This window comes from Podarcis melisellensis (genome assembly GCF_964234715.1).
Source record: "Podarcis melisellensis genome assembly, chromosome: 6".
NCBI classification, from domain to species: domain Eukaryota; kingdom Metazoa; phylum Chordata; class Lepidosauria; order Squamata; family Lacertidae; genus Podarcis; species Podarcis melisellensis.
In genome coordinates, this window is record NC_138538.1 from 75,040,677 (window position 1) to 75,058,923 (window position 18,247).

General features: G+C 41.9%; 1 protein-coding gene and 1 long non-coding RNA gene across 2 annotated transcripts; one reads left to right on the forward strand and one right to left on the reverse strand.

The window, feature by feature from the left end:
- Positions 1-2,728: 2,728 nt before the first annotated feature.
- Positions 2,729-16,460, forward strand: GCLM (glutamate-cysteine ligase modifier subunit). The gene is made up of 7 exons (XM_081916099.1): positions 2,729-3,165; positions 7,783-7,848; positions 9,232-9,316; positions 11,708-11,764; positions 12,774-12,976; positions 13,286-13,400; positions 14,132-16,460. The coding sequence occupies exons 1-7, from the start codon at positions 3,040-3,042 to the stop codon at positions 14,302-14,304; spliced, it is 825 nt and encodes a 274-aa protein (XP_081772225.1). The 5' UTR covers positions 2,729-3,039; the 3' UTR covers positions 14,305-16,460.
- On the reverse strand, positions 9,770-18,235 carry LOC309372466. Its single transcript, XR_014169512.1, has 2 exons — positions 17,997-18,235; positions 9,770-10,627 (listed from the first exon to the last, which is right to left on the reverse strand). It is a non-coding gene; the product is annotated as an uncharacterized lncRNA (long non-coding RNA).
- Positions 18,236-18,247: the final 12 nt, after the last annotated feature.

The window sequence follows — 18,247 nt, forward strand, 5'->3', positions numbered from 1 at the left end:
AGACGTGTGTAATTAACAAATGATTAATGGGAAGACATATAAAAAGTCCCTCAAAGAAATCAGAACAAATGCTTGATAAAGACCAAATAAAATATAACCTCTGCTTCTGACCAGTTCTGCCAGCATACATTTTGTGCCAGCAGCATATTTCCAGTTCTGCCAACATGGAGCTGCCAGCACATCCTATAGCCCCCTCAAGTCAAGGGAAATCAAGTACAGAATTGGGTCCTTAATTGTGCCTCATGCTTACCAGAAAACAACAATCTAGTACTGATGTAGCCAGATTTGGTGTATGATCAGAATAGTGTTTAAGCTCTGCTTTTTAACATCCCTTCCATGCAGCCTTCTGGGATGCTGCCAAGGTTTAGTTAAGCATTATTGGAGTCCAATGGACAGTGATAAATAGAAGCTTGCAGCAGCAAATTCCAAATACTGGAAGGCATTATTTGCATAGAATACACACAAAAGGGGGATTACTTATTCCAAAAGGGGAATATAAATAAATTAGGCATGATTTACAAGTCAGTTTTTGGATTTCATACAAAATGTTATAGAACTCCTCACATCTTGCATTCATATGTTATGCCTTCTCTATTACAGTATTCATATGCTATTGTTCAGCATCTAAAAGCATGCAATTTTGTAAGGATCAGCTACAAAGGAAAAGGGAAATTTCAATAATATTTCAAATCTTGATATTGGAACTGAGTCATTTTCATGGAGGATACAACTGAGTGCCAGTGATTAGGCACTTTGGACTGATTCGTGCTAAGTTCTGGAGTGAACACAGAACTGTTCAGGACGTTTGAGATTTTATTTTTGCATGGGAAAGGGATAGATGTTTCTGTGCTGTTTTCATTGCTTATCCCATAATATGTAGACTTTTGTTCATGTAAAGTAGGACGCCTATAGACTTGAACACGTTAAAACAGTATTGTCCCTGAAGCGTTTTTTAAAAATGAACAGAATACAATTCTGTGACAGTTGGAAGGAAGTTGATCAATGCTACTTGGGAGTGATCAAAGTGGTAATCGTACACCCACTTATCTGGAGTAAGACCCACTAGGTTCAGTGGGACTTATGTCCAAGCAGATATGTAGATTGCAGCTTGAAAGTTCCAGTCCCACCACCACTCTGGGAAAGAAGCAAATCCAGGGCATCGAATCACACAATGATACATTAGGAAACCTGCTCCTCAGACAGGTGCTTTGGATTCATGGAATACTTTCATAATTCAGTAATTTTATCTCTTGTTGAATGCAGTTAATTTTTCAGCACATAATTTAAAGAATCACAGCTTTCAAAATGAGTTCCAAGCTACACAATGCTACACTTCTACCCTCCCTGACAAAGCGGTCTGTGGAAATCAAATTGTGCTCAGCTTGCGACACCCTTTCGAAAATAAACGCATAGCTGTCAACCGTCCCTTATTTGGCGGGAAACTCCCTTATCCCAGTACCGTGTCCTGCTGCTGTCCCTTGTTGATGATGTCCCTTAAATTTCCCGGGTTTCATGCTCACCCGGCTCGGGAGGGAACCAGCGGCTTGGGGTCCTCCGCCGTGAGAGCGCGCACACAAGCTGCCGCGTCTCCGCCTCTCCCTTTTCCCCCTCAGGGGCGCTTTGTGAGGAGACGGGTGGCGGTGGGTGGGCAAGGAGCCCCTCTCTTGCGAGACTTCCGCCGCGTTACCAGGGGAAGCCGGAGGCGGCAGCGGCGGCAGCCTGAGGGAGGGGATGGGGAGGGATGCAGAAGGGTGGTGTTTCAGCGGCCGCGGCAGCACCACAACTACCTCATGCCGGGCTCACGGGTGGCATAGGCGAGAGTCTCCCTCCCTCCCCCCCTCTCAGGTGGGGAACGGCCGATGGAACTCCTCGCACCAGGCCGATGGCAGCCCCGACATGCTGCTTAGCATACCCTCCAAACAGTGCAGCATCTTAATGTAGTGATTTCCCCCTCTGCATCCCTTTCATAACTCTATTTTTATAAATCATTTGTCCATCCATAGTTCAAATTTTTACTACAAGTTTTCTGTCAATCCTACCAATGTATGTAACTCTTTACAATAGCTTTTCAACTAAATTATAAACTTTCCCCATTCTTTATTAAAGAGGTCCTCTTCCTGGTTTCTAATTCTGCCTGTAAGCTTTGCCATCTCGACGTCGTTCATCAGTTTTGTCTGCCCCTCTTCTTTGGTCGGAGTTGTAGACGCTTAGGGTCATCTGGTCCAACCCCCTGCAAAACACAGTCAGTGGCAGCAAAAGCAGCATGGATCCATCAGTGCCGGATTTCTGTATAGGCTAAGCAAAATCCCTTATTTTGGCTGCTGATCCCTTATTTTCGAGGCTGCTGGTCCCTTATTTTCAAATCTGTAAGTTGACAGCTATGTAAACGGGTCTGTCCAGGATCGTGTCGTGAGCATCCTTCTGGCGCCATGGCGCTCGAGTTTCCGTAGCCAAGCAGCCCCCCCCCACCTCACTCAACACAAGGTGCCCTTACGCGGGAGGGGGGGGCGAGAGAGAAAACGACTTCGTTATGCACGGCTGCTGTGGGGCGTTCTGTTGGCGCGAAAGGAGCGTCTGCGACGGGCTGAGGTCCTTAAGGTAACCGGCAGGGGGCGCTGCTCCAAAACACGCTCCCGGCGGAGAGACCGGGTGAGGGCAGCACGCATCGCAGCTGTCACGGCACATGCTCCTGACTGCTGGGCATGCGCACTGGCAGCAAGAACTCCCCTCTATGTGCTTATGTGGGGTTCAGCTGGGATCAAAGCAGTTGGCCGCCGCCGTTGGGAGGGCCCCTTGCGCGCGCTCCCCGCTCCCTTGTGGCTTTCTGTGTGTCCGTCCCGAGCCACGTGACCGGGGACGGTGACAAGGCACTTTTCCCCTCCTGCTGAGTCACCGTCCCTTGTCTGAAGGGAAAGCGAGGGAGGGAAGGAGAGCGGCGCCGCAGACTCTGCCCGGGTCGAGTCCCTTCCTCTTCTCCTTCCTCAGGACCCGGCGGCCAGTGGCTTCCAGCGGGCGGAGAGAGCAGGCGAACAAGCGCACATGGGGACCGAGAGCGGCAGCGCCGGGGTGCTGCTGGGGCAAGCGGGCACCCTCAACCTGCAGACGGGCAACCTACTCAACTGGGGGCGCCTGAGGAAGAAGTGCCCGGCCACCCCCAGCGAGGAGGTGAGCCTGCGGGAAGCGGGGAGGAGACGCGTGGACGGTCCATTCTGACGACCCGCTCTTGTTGGGTCGTGAGAACGCGGAGGCGCGGGTCCCGATTCTTGCTCTCCGCGCGGGATGAGCTTCCCCACCCCACCCCCCAAAAAATACCCCACCAAAGCCAGGCCGCTGCGATCGACCGCTCCCTCATAAATAATACATATGGGGGCTGACAGGCGTTTTTTTGTTCCTCGTCGCGGAGCCTTGAAAGGGGTTATTTATTGTCTCCTTTCTGTGGCAAAAGCAGCGGGAAGCAGCGCTGGGTATGTGTGTTCTCAAAGCACGTTGGTTTTATTGACTGGGATTTTAGTTGCTGTTATACGTCTCTCTCGCGTTGAAAAGAAGAAGAGGAAGACCCCAAACAGCACGGAGACGATGATTTGAAAACAATGTGTTGGTATTAAAATCCAGGTCTCTGTCTGAATCGGGGTGGAGGGGAATTAAAGCTTTATTGATTTCCTGGTTCTCTGCTCCGCTTTAGCCGGGGAGTTTGTGGGTTCAGAGCAATGTTGGAATCCCACCACGGAGAGTTATCTTTTTTAGAAGCCTCAGTGTTGAGTAGATATTTGTTTATGTTGCTGTGTATTTTCCTCAGCGCAAAAACAATTTGCTTCTTCCACTGTATTGTGTTTTTGTCCAATGCCTTACAAGTTGCTTCCAGGCAAACAACCTGTTTGTAGAGCATTTACCTGATTTGTTTTGCACAAAGTTTGTAGGCAGGTTATATGACGTCGCACCAAGCAATTGTTATCACTTTCCTTGCTGCAAAAAGTCTGATTTTGTTTGGAAAGCGGTTTGTTGCCCAGTAATGTGCGCTGCCGTAACTTCCTGGTTTGTCACTGATTCCCCATCTGAAAAATTGTGATAGCCTCAAAGCATCCTTAGTCTCTCTTAATAACCTTAAGAGTAGGGGTTTTTTTTTGAAAACATTGAAGCCCATCACAATTTGTTAACAAGTGCTGTTCTGCTAAATTTTGGACATGATTTTTAAAAACCCTCTTAACAAGCACTCAGGCGAAAAGACTCCCCAAACATTTGTACATGTTTGGTATACTGTCAGGGCATACACTTCCACTTTAATTTATTCTGCTATGTTTCCCCCAAACTTTTCTGAATCATAAGCAAGCGACTTTTTCCAAATGTCTTGCTAGCATTTTAGCAGATTGATGAGCTGTTGCATGTTGGATCAAGCAACTTACTGGAAATTGGATAGGCAGTTATGCCTTTGACATCAGCCTAACTTAACTACTCAACACCTTGTAGTGCTAAAGGTTTTTACATTAAATCTGTTTAAGCTTTTTACGACCCCAAACTTGTTAGCTAAATACATGTCTAGCTTAGCAGTTAAATGTGAGCATCTTGAACTGTGTTGCAGCATGTAGCTGCAAAAACTTCCTTGCCTCACCCTGGTTGTAATTGACATATGGAATCCTGTTGTAATTAGTTTGGCATCATATTGCCTCTTCAGGCTATACTGACAGGCAGCGCTGTATTGGTCTTATGCTTGGGGGGTCAGTCCTTTTTAAACAGCCTAAAAATGATCCTGTAAAACTGCATTTCATTCTAATCATTTTCCTTTTGTTTTATTACTTATTTATTAAATTTGTATACTGCTCTTCATCCAAAGATCACAGAGCGGTTCACAACACAAAAATACAAAATGAGGACACAAAATCCATAATAAAAACAAGAACAAAAACAAACCAGTAACCCCCTCCCACAAATAAATTTAAAAGGACATATAATTTTAATCAGCCGGATTAAAGAGAAACATTTCCCTCCGGCACCATATGTAATGAAGGCTAATAAAAATAAATAAATTTTATTATGACTAATACAATCTATTCAAAGCTTCTAGACAAGATATCCTCTGGACTAAAGTTTTTCATGTATCATATTGACCTAGTTATTTTCTCATACGTAATTGTCAAATTCCCTCGCCCCCAGTGTGCCATAAGGTGAAATATTATAGTATTTTGTAACCCAAAGTAGTCATCCTCAGATTGAGGAAAGTTTTTCCCAAGCTTACTTTTATTCTCAGCTATTCCACAATAACCATTTATACTGAAAACAGTTGGTACTGTATTTAAAGAGGTTTTGCTTTCAGATCATACTTCCACCTTGATATGAGAAGAAAAGTTTATCACAGCCACAAATCACAATAACCTTTTTTCGCCCTTTCAAAAGTATGCATAGTGAGTGTGTAGCAATAATTAAAATTTGCTTTGTGACTTCTTGGGAAAGTACATTGCTAATCTATTGGATAACTGGCTTGCCGTGCTGTTGTTTTTAATTATTATTCTAAAGATGAGGTTCAGTTCTTAGCACTGAGCATCTATAAAGCCAGCAGCTTAGTTTCAGAACATGGATTACGAGGCTTGGGACTCATTGTTCTGCAAACTATAGGCCCCCATACCATTCTGAGGTAGTAATGAAGTTATGTTTGGCAGCTATCCCGTAGCCTGCTTGAATATAATGAAAGCCTCAGTTCAAATCAAAATAGAGGTGAGTACTACTTTTACAATAGGCAGGGTGGGAGCAATACTAGTAATAATAGTAAACTACAACACAGCTTGTGTATTTTATTGTTGTTCTTAGTATGCTGCTATTAGAGAAGTTGTGTAGTTTTTATGAATTTCATGTGCTTTTGTGTGAATGTGCTGATATTATAATGTATTTGTATTATGCTTATGTTTTTAAATATATTGCGTGTTGCTTGGGAAACCCTTGTGCAACAAGCTACTAACGAGTCTAATTAATAATAATACAGTACTTCCCTGAAGGGAACTGCTCTGACACGTGTAAAACATACCTACCAGAAGCATGGGTTCCTATTTTATTATCTTTTTTTCTCTGCATACAACTACAGTATTGTTTCTAACCCAGTGGCTTTCAAGCTGAAAGCCAGAAAACGGGGGTTCCTCAGTGAGAATATCAGTAGCGATGGACCGGTTTTCTGAAAAGACTGTTTGTGCACTACAACTCGTCTGGCCCTGTAATGTGTAGCTGCAGGGAAGGGTTGGGTGTGTTACAGGGCGTAGTCTCAGTTCATTCCAGGTGATGGTAAATGGCATTCACTGGCTGCCAAAAGATCTGGCCGGCAGCCTACAAAAACCGAGTGTGGCTCATAGAATACACCCCAGAATCCTTTGGAAGATGTAGACCGCTCAGAGATTCCTCAGCACAGACCACTCAGAGGGGAAGGGATTCCCCAAAGCTAGAAACTTTGAAAACCACTGTTTTGGTTTTACACCTGGGGAATTGAGTCAGATAATAAATTTGAAGCTTATTTCTGTAGCTGCGCTTTTTACACTTTACAAACTGTCCAAAGCCATCACAGCAGGAACACTAAATATGAGGGCTGTTAACTGATTAAAGAATTATTAGTTGGCCTCTTAACCAATTATTATTGGCCTCTTAACCAATGAAGTTAATTGACAAGTTATGTTTAAATACTGTAACATGGTATCAGAATCTCAGTTAATAAGGTGCCTTTCTGAAATTCTAAAGAGTGTGAGGTAGCTTCCAATTCAATAGACAAATGCTACTCTATTCTAGTACTAAAAGTCACATTTAGTTTTCTCATTCCAAAAGTTTGGCAAAATTAAACATGCCCACAACATGCTTAATATTTGCCTTTCATTGAATTGTTTCACAACAATTAAATCAGTCAAACCATTTTAAAGCTTTACTTAGGCTGAATTTGTAGCTTTTGCAAATGATCTTTGCATGAGAAATACACTACTACAAGACCAGGTGCTAGATTTTGCTTCTCTTCCCTTTTTAAAAATAATAATGGAAGTTGTTGCTCATTCAGACCTGGACTCAAACTTCCCTATGCCTTGTTAACTGAAAAAGTTAATTGATCATTCCATTCAGTATCAGCAACCCTCAATTCAGATCACAATGATGTTGAACAGGAAGTTGAAACTTGTCCAAAGAGACATAAAGAAGACAGTGGTCTATTGGTGAACCACTGGCCAATTTTTAGATGAAGGCTTATTGCCGACTGCTGGGTTTGCTGGATTCTGGTACAGAGAAAGACACTTAGTTTCTTAAGCAAGAGTTCATACCTGTGGTTCTAGCTTATATGTTACATAAACCACTGTTTTTTGTGACAGGAACAAGCCACAGCAAGCCTTACATTCTTGTACCCCTCCGCTGCCCTCCTCTAGCACAATTTTCCAGTTCTTTAGGTTTTGGTGACTTGTTCCTCCTTTTCTTTGCCCCCAAAAGTCATGAATCTGCTGCATTATTTGAGGGTTCCTCTCATTTCCCATCTAGGCCCCTGATGTGACCTTATGCAGGCCACCCGCTTTGCCTAATGGGAGAAGGGAGCAATACTTTAAAACCAGCATGGTGAATTGCAGAAAAAATAGGATTCCTTTCCTTTTTACTGTTTCCTGTTTACATTTGTCCTCACATTTTTGTTCTATCCCTGTACCCAGATATAACTTGCTTAGTTTGTGTGCATAAGAGAGAAGATATAGGGATCAGCAGAGGCAAGTTTAATTTCCTTTTCTCACTGTATTGCAAAATTGAAACCAAGCAGTGTTGAATAGTGAATATGTTGCTTTGCAGCTGCGGGATTGCATTCAGAAAACCTTAAATGAGTGGAGTTCAAAGATCAGCCCAGATCTATTGCAGGTAAGTGACTTTTCCTGTTTTGTGTTTCCTTGCTAGTATGCTTGTCAAATAATTAGAATTTTCTCTGGCCCAATCTCAGTCTGTCCTTGTTAAATGAAATTTATTGCTGGGGAGAGAAACAATATAATGAAAGTTATCATAGAAGAATTAAAGTGCCTTTACCTGGAACCAAAATGATAATAAAGTCAGAGGCAGGCATTCCTTCCCATTCCAAAGAGTAGGGATGGGCAGGTGGAGAGCTTCCAGATGTCTGGTCACTGCCCTCCATATGCTTCTTTGTGACACAGAGCAGGACTTTGGAGGGCAAATGGAGTGTCCAGACAGGTTCCTGTGGGAAGACATAATCCTTTAGGTAATTGGAATCCCAAGCCATTTAGGGCTTTAAATGTCCAAAGCAGCACTTTATCATGGACTGAATGGACACAGAGGAATGGTGGGAGGCACCAACTGGGGAACCCGCAAGGACCCAGGGCTTGGTGGTGGGATAACAACGAGGCATCAGAGGGAGAAGAGGGAGAAGATTGGGAAGAGGTGTTGGAAGCTGGAGAGGTAACAGGGTTTAGTGAGCAGGGAGAGTCAAGTTCCCCTCCCTTCTGGTCTCCCAGAACCAGAAGAGGCGTGAAGAGGGAAGAGCAAAAACAGGCACACTGGCAGAGTCTCAGATTGCTTGGGAAGGACCTGGGAGAGGAGGAGACTTAGGCAGCTGGGGTAAGGCAGGGACCTTGATTCTCCACAACTGTCTCATAGGGACAATATTTACCAAGAAGAGTTGCTGTGCTTATGAGGCCTGGCACTACTGAGCAGACCTTGTTTCTTCTAATAAAGAGTTAATTTCGCTTACTCCATGTGATTTATTGCTGACCCACTCCTGCCAGTCCCATTTTGCAATTAGAACGGGACCAGAGGCCCTGTAATTGAATGGTTTGTGTAAACATAACCCCGTGACTGTTTTTTATTTTCTTTTTAAAACTGTTTGTTGCATGTGTTTTTATTTCATGCCCTGCATTTTTGAGGCTGAATGCAGGCATAATATAAAACGAGGACTCTCAGCATATGTGTAGTGCTACAAATCTGCCTTCCATACTGAAGATATGCTTTGCCTTTCACGCAGTTTGATGAGGTGCTTGTCAGACTTGCCCTCTGTGGCCTCCAGCTGTGCAGTGTGGACCAGGCCTTTTGCAACTGGGTGCCTTGGACAGGGGGATTCCAGAACTATTGTCTCAAGCATCTACTGCAGAGTTGTTTGCTCTCCCTCCCCCATATGAAAACAGAATTTTGATGAAGCTCAAGGCTGCTTTTTATATGTCTTCTCTAATGACACAAGATGTGCTTAGCTGCCAATACTGGTAAGCTTCTTCTGACTGTCAACGTATTTATTTGCAGGAGCTGCCTGAAACCCTTGAATGTACTCTAGCCCAAGCAATAGAAAAGATCAATCCTGAAGAAAGGGAAGAACTGAAAGTTTCAGGTATAATTTGTTTGTTGACTTCATCAGGAGAGATGGGATGGAGCAGGGCCCAGTGTTAGTCAACCAGCTTCTTAGCTACAGAGAATCACCTTCCTCTCGGGACTTATGGAATATTAAATTGAATAGGTTGGGGAATTGAGTAAGAGGTCCAGCATAGCACAGCTTAACATTGTTATGAATGAATGGGGCAACAGAGCTGAAAGGCAGCAGAGTCTGCCATTGGCCAGGAGACCAAAGCTCGTTTCTCTGCATATTATATGCTGCTTTTGTTCAATTATCTTCAGTAAAGTATCATCACTTACTTTCTCTTGGGACTCTTATCTGCATTATTCTAGTCACTCTGCTGACAAGGATTGCAGTCGAGGATCTGCTAACTAAACAACCTGATGACTAATTCATAGGAGGATCTGCTAACTAAACAACCTGATGACTAATTCATAGGACAAAGCAATATTACTTATTCCCTTTTAATATTTTTATCCTGCTTTTCAGACAATTGTCCTCTCCCAAAGGAGATCACAGAAATAAAAAAGGATTGTTAAACCCTGCTTACCTGGGTGTATTTGAATTTAATATGCTTACTTCTGAGAAAACATGGTTAGCATTGCACAGTTAGTAGTTCATCTGCATTTAGGCTGCGTTTGCACCATGATTTAGCATTATGAGGCCAAGCCTTTGCAAGTCTCTGGCTTGCACACACGCGCACACCGCAGGTTTATTTATCTGGCTTGCTCTGGAGAACTATAGTTAAGAGTGACCCCAGTTAAGGATACTGTGGTTAATAAAAAATAGAAGCATAAATGCTTGATCGCCTCCTCACAGCCACACCAGAGGGGAGGGGAGAGTGCATGAGCCCTGGGCTTGCAGATGTATCCAAAGTGCGCACCACCAGAACTTTGGTACTGCTTTGCTTATATATCATTGCATCCATATTGCTCTTTCCAAAGTCTGTACTCAACAAAAATCTTCAGGATCATCTCATAGCCTCAGGCAATGCATATCTTTTTCTTTCTTTTCTTCCTTAAAACAGCTGATGCCACTGTTGCAATGCTGGAAGTACAATGAAAACAGAACTGGGACAAATGTGAGGGAATGGCCAATTGCATAACGCATCAGCCTGTGAGCTTCCAGAGGCCTCCGGCTGTTGGATACAGAATGGTGTGTTAGGTGGTCTCCTTCTGGTCTCCTTCAGTAAGGGGCAATTCTGAAGTTTCTCAAAGAGAGGGCAGACATTTCTAGGTTACAGCACAGTTGCAGAAGGGTCGTGGAACCATCCTAGTGCTCTGTATAGATAGCGGCTATCCTTGCATCCTGAAAATGAAAACAGTTGTTAGTTCAAAAATAGCTACATAAATATGAGTAAATCTTGCTGAGAGGTGTGTGCCAACCTGGGTCTCTCTTGGGCCTGGTATTGAAGGCACAGCCAATAATCTTTCATATATGCTTCCTGAACAACAAGTTAATGAACTACTTTGAACCAAGGTTTTTATCTGAGTTGATAAGGCAATCTCAGTTCCATCAATGATTCTGAGAGTACCTACCATAAAAAAACCCCAAACATCTATTGTAAGTAAAATCAAGAAGCAGGCCACGTTCTAGGCTGAGCCATGGGCTAAGGCTAAGTGTGAGGAACCTTTGTCCCTCCAGATGTTGGTGAACTACGACTCCCATCATCCCTGGCCATCAGCGATGCTTGCTGGGGTTGATGGGATTTGGCTGAAGGACCAAAGGTTCTCCAACCCCTGGACTAACAACATAAAAAAAATATTCTGCCATTCTTTAACTCGTCCAGTGCGTCAGGAGCTCATTGGCAAAAATTCCTTGTCTTCACATGTAGAGAAATAATCTGTGGGCCGCTGTTCACCAAAAGGACCTGAGCAAACATGTCTTAAGTCAAATTGCTTTGAAATCTAACCTTTCTATAAGCTTGTTTTGCATTTCATCTCAATGGGAGGCTTGCCTAGAAATCTATAAACCTAGAAATAACCTAGAGCAGCAAATAACCCTTAACTCACTCTCTGAAAGGCTGACATTGTGTAATATACGTCAGACTTTTGAATTGGAACAATTGGTGTTCTTGGGAATTAATTGCTTTTGGGAGGGGAACTTCTTGCATTTTTGTTGTTCTTGTTGCTTTATAGCTAAGTTGTATTTGTGCAAGACATCAACATAAAGAAAGGAAGAGGCTGCATAATTCTTCCCAGCCTTTCTAGGAGACTCTAGAATTTGAACACGGGACCTTCTGCATTCAAATTATGTCCTCGGCCGCAGTGTTTTGGTCATTCATCTGTGCAGATTTGATGTGCTATTAAATGGTCAGAAACACACAGTTGGGAATTTGCATTATTTGCAGGTGTTGCTTTCCCTTATTAACTCGTCCTTTATTTTCAGCAAAATTGTTTATCGCAGGATCAAACACTTCATCAATCAGAGAAGCAGTCAGTATGAGTAAGTTGGCAACTTACATTTGAACATATCCAAAGTTTGCAGGGTCTTTTCTTTTTCTTTTTAAAGCCTTCTCTGGCTCTGAAACAGAGAAGCTTTTCCTAGTCATGAATGTTTTAAAAATCTATTGACCTTTGTACCCTTTCCCTACTATCTTTGAACAAAGTTGGCAGACAGTGAAAGGAGGGCGGGGAAGGAATAACTTTCAGTCGAGGGGCTGCATTTCTCGTGGTTTCCTTTTCAGGGTCCATCTTTCAAATAATAGATGCAGCTAAATGGAAGGTGAGCAGGGCTGACCAGCGCATGCATACATACCTGGACATACCTCAAATTACATGTATGCTTACATATACAGCACACAACACGCACATAATTAGGTTTGGGGGGGAATGTTTGCATTGGAGACAGTAAGACATCTAACCTAAGTGCAGTTGGGTGAGGGTGCATTTCCAGCAAGGGGGTATGGCGGCTGTGACCCTCTTCACAATTGACCATGCCACATTTCGGCTTTGGAGGAGTGGGGCTCCTATTGGCTTTAATATTAGGCTTTTTTCAAACCTAATTTTAGTAGGCCAGAAGTGCACACCGACTTACTAAGAACTGGAAGAAATCCAGATTTTGCATTGCAGAGCAAGTTTCAATTCAAGCAAAAATTAGTCTTTTGTTTTTCTGATAGCTAAACTCTGAAAATAACCCTTTTGTGTGGTTTCCTTGGTGTACTATTGTATGTTCAGAACAATTAAGAACTCTGCTTTCCTTCCTCTCTTTTCAGCATATTTTGCTGCAAATACCTATTGTATAGGTTCTTTCTTGTAATTCAAAAATAGTTTAGCTTGATCTTGTAAAATTGATTTGTATCTGCAGGGATTTTGTGGATTCAGGGAATTGAACATTTATACAAGGAGATAGAATAAGTGATCAGAAGACAAGTAGATTCGTGTTTCTTAAAGCCTCCTGTAAATCATTTTTGTTCTATTTAAGCATGAAAGTTTCTCTCTCTTTTTTTTTTTAGCATGTTCTGCCCTTGGTGTCGACCAGTTAGATTCCGTGATAATTGCTCCTCCTCCAACCGAAGACGGAATTAATCTTTCCTTAGAATATTTACAACCTTACTGGGCAGAGCTTGAAAACTTAGTTCAAAACAAAAAGATTGTTGCCATAGGGACTTCTGATCTAGATAAAGCACTGTTGGAGCAACTGTTCTTGTGGGCGCAGGTAAAAGGCAGTCTATTCAACTGAAATAACCTGGATCTGCTGCTTTTTCTGTTAATATGTTCTGCTGAATATATTATGAAATCAGATCCAGTTTTAAACCTGAGTACAATATAGACACTTTATAGCCAGCTGGGCAAGCATGTAGTTGCATCGCTATATTTGATATGTAAAGCATTTTTAAAAAAAAAACGGAGCAGCTTTCCATTGTCATAAAAAATGTGCAGTCACTTAATTAAATATAATGTAAGGCAAACACCATAGCGCTATCTTTATATTTGAAGGAAAGGTGAAATTTTTATTTTTTTCTAGGTGAAACCAAGCAGTAACCAGGTGAATCTTGCATCCTGTTGTGTGATGCCACCAGATCTGACTGCATTTGCTAAAGAGTTTGATATCCAGCTTTTGACTCATAATGATCCAAAAGGTAAGGTCCTGTTAATTGCCTTGATAGAGTAGACCAAAAGTCTATTTATGCTTTGCCATTTTATGATCATTAAGAATTAGCTGTATTATCACAGAGTTAGTTCCATATTCTGTGTAGGGCACAATGTATACAAAAAGAACTTTTTTCTGGATGCCAGCTTAAATCAAAGCCAGAATAGCTCAGCCCAGTGTTTGAGGACAACATGTGCATAAGGTGTACTGCCTGTTACCATTTGAGCAAAGAATTCATTATTCCCACCTTTTTAACAATGAATTTCTGGCTTATATGACTTGTATGTTTGGAGATTTTAAAAACTGGTATTGATTTGGACTTAATGCAGTCAAGGGACTCATTCAGCAGGAAAAGCATAAAGTCATTTGTAGAGATAACACCACAGCAAAGATGTGCATAGCAATAAGCCAGGAGATAAATCCTGCAGTGCTGGATTAGTTTGAACAAACCTGGACTTTTAAAATAATGTCCAAACTAACATATTATAAAAGGTCAAGTAATGAACAACTGTAGAAGGTTCTGGAGTGTTGGTCTTGGTGATGTTCTGGCATGTCAAATATCAGGACTTTCAACCATATAGTGTATTTGCTTTATTGTAATTACATATATACATATTTCAAATATGATTGGCATTCAGATTGGTATTCTGAATGCTGGTAGCTCAATTTCCTAAAAGCTTTGCTAATCATCACCTTCTCCTGTCCCTGTTCTAACCTTAGAACTCCTTTCCGAAGCAAGCTTCCAAGAAACACTTCAGGAAAGTATCCCAGATTGCCAAGTGCATGAATGGACTCCACTGTGGCTTCTGCGATATTCAGTCATTGTTAAGAGCAGAGGAGTCATCAAATCCAAAGGCTACATCTTGCAAGCTAAAAGAATCCCAGCATCTTAAGATGGACCTTGGCATTAACCTGTATCTGAAAGGCCCTGTCTCTGCTATATCATTGCACCAAGATGCAAACTGGAATTTGTAAAGACCAAAATGTTTTATTATCAAGTAGTCAGTGAAGCCCAAATTACATATTGGAGTAAGAGGCTGATACCATGTTTCTCTATCAATTTCCTTTTATTTCATACATGGGTGTTTTGTGTTGAGTTCACCTTGCTCACTTGTGAAATATTATTTTTCATTAACTGTTCGGGTGATTTAGAGATGATATATAAATAAAAATATTTGAAATATTTTAATGACTAATATAAACAGAATGTGACTAGGTATATTTTGATTGAAATATTTCTGTTTGCAAGGAGTAATGTAACTTGTTAAACCTTATTGCTGCTAAGTGGACAGCAGAGTAGATTTGGGAACACTGGTGGAATGAGCACTCTGATTTTAAACCAGAGATGTAAAATTCAGGGTATGCAAGTAAATTGTTTAATATATTTATGAATGTACTTCCCCACCACTCCTGTCATAATACAGTGTAATACTTGTATTATGTAACTTTTTTCTTCTATCATGTCTATACTACATATCTCTTGATATACGCCCAAGGAGATGGTGTTTCTGTATTGGAGAGCACTGGTGAAAAATATAATTAACTTTGTCAAAGTTTACCTAGTTTCATTTTGCCAGTGCTAAAGCATGATTTACATTTTGAGACCCATAGAAAGATGATTGGCTTTATATATAACCTTAACATCACATACAGTATAGATCAGGGGTTCCCAAATTTGAGTCTCTAGCTTCTTTTTGGACTACAATTCCCATCATCTCTGACCACTGGTCCTGCTAGCTAGGGATGATGGGAGTTGTAGTCCCCCCAAAAAGCAGGAGACCCAATTCTGTCTGAAAATCAGAGCTGTCATAGTTAAACGAAAATTAGTTTGGGTTGGTTCCAGACTGAATAAGCGTATAGCCACTGAAATAAATGGAATTTGTTACTCATGACTGACTTAAATCCTGATGATTTACAGCAGGTCCACTCAAAGCATAACTAAGGGCTTATCCAAACTTTTGCTTTTCCCACCACTTTATCCTGGGAAAACCTATACACTGCTGAATCAGAGCAGACGTCAATTGGATTTTCAATGGATTGAAGTTTTCTCCGATTCAGTGGTAAAGAGCAGGTTTTCCTGGGGAAAGTGGCTGGGCAAATGGAAAACCACTTGGACCCGTTCAAAGTGTAGGCAAGCCCTTTGTGTAGCATCAACCCTTTGTTTTTGTCAACTAGTTTGGTGCATTCAGTGTTCTGGACTGCCTTTAACCTATGGAAACTTCTATAATTGAAGCAGTTTTCTAGTTTTTCATTTAGTGTATAGCCAAATACATTTTGGAGGTTTTACACCATTTGAGGAAGGTTAACATTTGTATTTGTATATGCATACCTATTTAATACACTAACGACAGGTTTCATGAGGGGTGGTAAACTTTTATCTGAAGTCCAGAGTTTTACATTCTAATTAAAAATAGCATCATAATGGGTAGCTAGAAAGAGTAAATGCCTTTGTACTGTCTATCATATCCTGTTTATGTACTTTAATCCATTCCAGTGGGCAAACTTCTCAAGTTTTTATAAAGTTTTTGAATAAGGGGGTTTAAGCATGTGGTGATGTTTGGGTCCTAAAATGTTTTAAGTAAAGCTTCTCAGACAGGATTCTGGCGTAAACTTTGATTTGCAGCATAAATATCCAAATAATTCTGGCGATATTGCTAAAAATAGTATGTACTGAATTTGCAGGATGTCTGGTTATGGAAATTTGGGGTTGCAAAACAAAAGATGTAGACAGCTGCAGTTGTATGTAGTCTGCTTCAGAATTAACTGGTTTTATTTAAACTTCTGTACCTAATGAGCTTTTACTAGTTTGAAAATCATTGTTGATTAAAAAAAACCCTTGCTTTACAGAAATTCGCTGGTAACTGTTTCTCCTCTTTGTATGTATCTCTATATAAATTTTCAAATAATATTGCAGGTTATGTTGTCCTTTTTTGGAGTTAGGGAGTGAAGAACTGCAGATTTTGATTTTGATTTTCTCCAGCCAGCATGAAGAACACTAGATGGAATGCTTCCCATAAAATGATACGATGAAATAAAACTTTAAAACAGATTTTAAACTATGCATGTTATCTGGAAAACATACACATATCCCAAATATGGAAGCAGAACACATTTTTGGTGACACTATGCCAAGAGAAAGATTTCCTTTCAGACAGGCCTCAGTTTGAGTCAAGGCTCTACCCCATCCAGCACTTCTTTTTAGTTCTTCTTTTTTGTTCATTTTAATACTGTATTTCAGGTATTTCAGATTCAGTGCTGGAATAGGTGACATAACCAAATCCTTCCTCAACACATATTGTACTCTAATCTTAAGCTGCCATATTTCAAAAAGTAAAAACCAGGACACTCTGGTTTTTTTTAAATTGATTTGGCTAAGATCCAGGACAAAGCACAACCTTTTGGAAATTCCCCCGGATGTCAATGCCACCTTTGAAATCCCAGGAAAAGCTGGGTGTATGGCAGCCCTGTCTTAAGTAGCTCTCCATATATTATTTATGCTAAAGCTGCCATCCCTGGCAATAGTTGTGCTGGCTGGAGGTGATGGGGGTCCAGCAGCAGCTGTAGGGTCAGTAGGACATAGGTTATGGGGAAGAGAGTTGTGCCCCTCTTTGTATCAAGTTATCTCAAAAATTACCAGTCCCAGATTTTATTGTGCTTAGGTAGGTGGGATAGGCAGAGCACTATATAATTGATCCCAGGAGCAATCCCAGAGCTGCTTACAGGATTTGCAGCCCCTCCTACGTCATGGAATTAAGTGCTGTGATCTTCCATGTGTCAGATCCATTTGGTAATGTGCTTTCACACTACAATTTTTTAAAGCAGTGACTGCACTGGCTGAGAGGGAGCAGGTGTTTTATTAATCTCTCTAGGCTGTTCCATAACTACGGTATGTTCTTTTTATAGCTTGGAATACGTCAAACATTGTAATGATAAAATATTAAAAACCCATAAAGTCAAAAAGTACATAAATATAGCAAACAAAATTCACTAAAGCTCCAATTATGAACACAGGTTTTGGGTTTAAAAGAGGTCCATGCTACAACAGTCTGGGTCTTTACCTATCAATAGAAAGGTGTAAATTGGTGCAAACTAAGCTTCCCTGCAGGGACGCAGGTGGCGCTGTGGGTTAAACCAGAGCCTAGGGCTTGCCGATCGGATGGTCCGTGGTTCAAATCCCCGTGACAGGGTGAGCTCCTGTTGCTCAGTCCCTGCTCCTGCCAACCTAGCAGTTCGAAAGCACGCCAGTGCAAGTAGATAAATAGGTACTGCTCCGGTGGGATGGTAAATGGCGTTTCCGTGTGCTACTCTGGTTCACCAGAAGCGGCTTAGTCATGCTGGCCACATGGCCCGGAAGCTGTACACCGGCTCCCTTGGCCAATAAAGCGAGATGAGCGCCGCAACCCCAGAGTCGGCCACAACTGGACCTAATGGTCAGGGGTCCCGTTACCTTTTAAGCTTCCCTGCAAGGGATGCTCCCTTAGTGGGGTGCCACTAAAAGTTCCAGGGGGTGAGGGTTACCTGCCTCTCTTCATGTGACAGAGGCAAGGCTTCTGAAGTGGATCTTATGGTTAAGATAGGCACTTACAGTCCTACAGGTAACCCAGTCCCAAGCCATTTGGGCTTTAAAGGCCAAAAGCAGCACATCTGGAAATGCATAAGGGTGTGGCGGTGATGGCAGCAGCCCTCGCTCAGAAAACATTTTGAAGTTGTGTCGCAGATAAGAAACAGAAAAGTGTCAGTCCTGCTCTCAGGAAACGGACAAGCCTGTTCCTAAAAGCTGTTCCCCTTCCTTTATTAGAATTTTTCTTTCCCTGCTGAAGGAAATTTGCTCTAATT

Coding starts and splice junctions, on each gene's coding strand:
- GCLM (XM_081916099.1), top strand. CDS start 3,040: ATGGGGACCGAGAGCGGCAGCGCCGGGGTGCTGCTGGGGCAAGCGGGC. Junction 11,765..12,773: donor CAGAGAAGCAGTCAGTATGA/GTAAGTTGGCAA, acceptor TTTTTTTTTTAG/CATGTTCTGCCCTTGGTGTC. Junction 12,977..13,285: donor AACTGTTCTTGTGGGCGCAG/GTAAAAGGCAGT, acceptor ATTTTTTTCTAG/GTGAAACCAAGCAGTAACCA.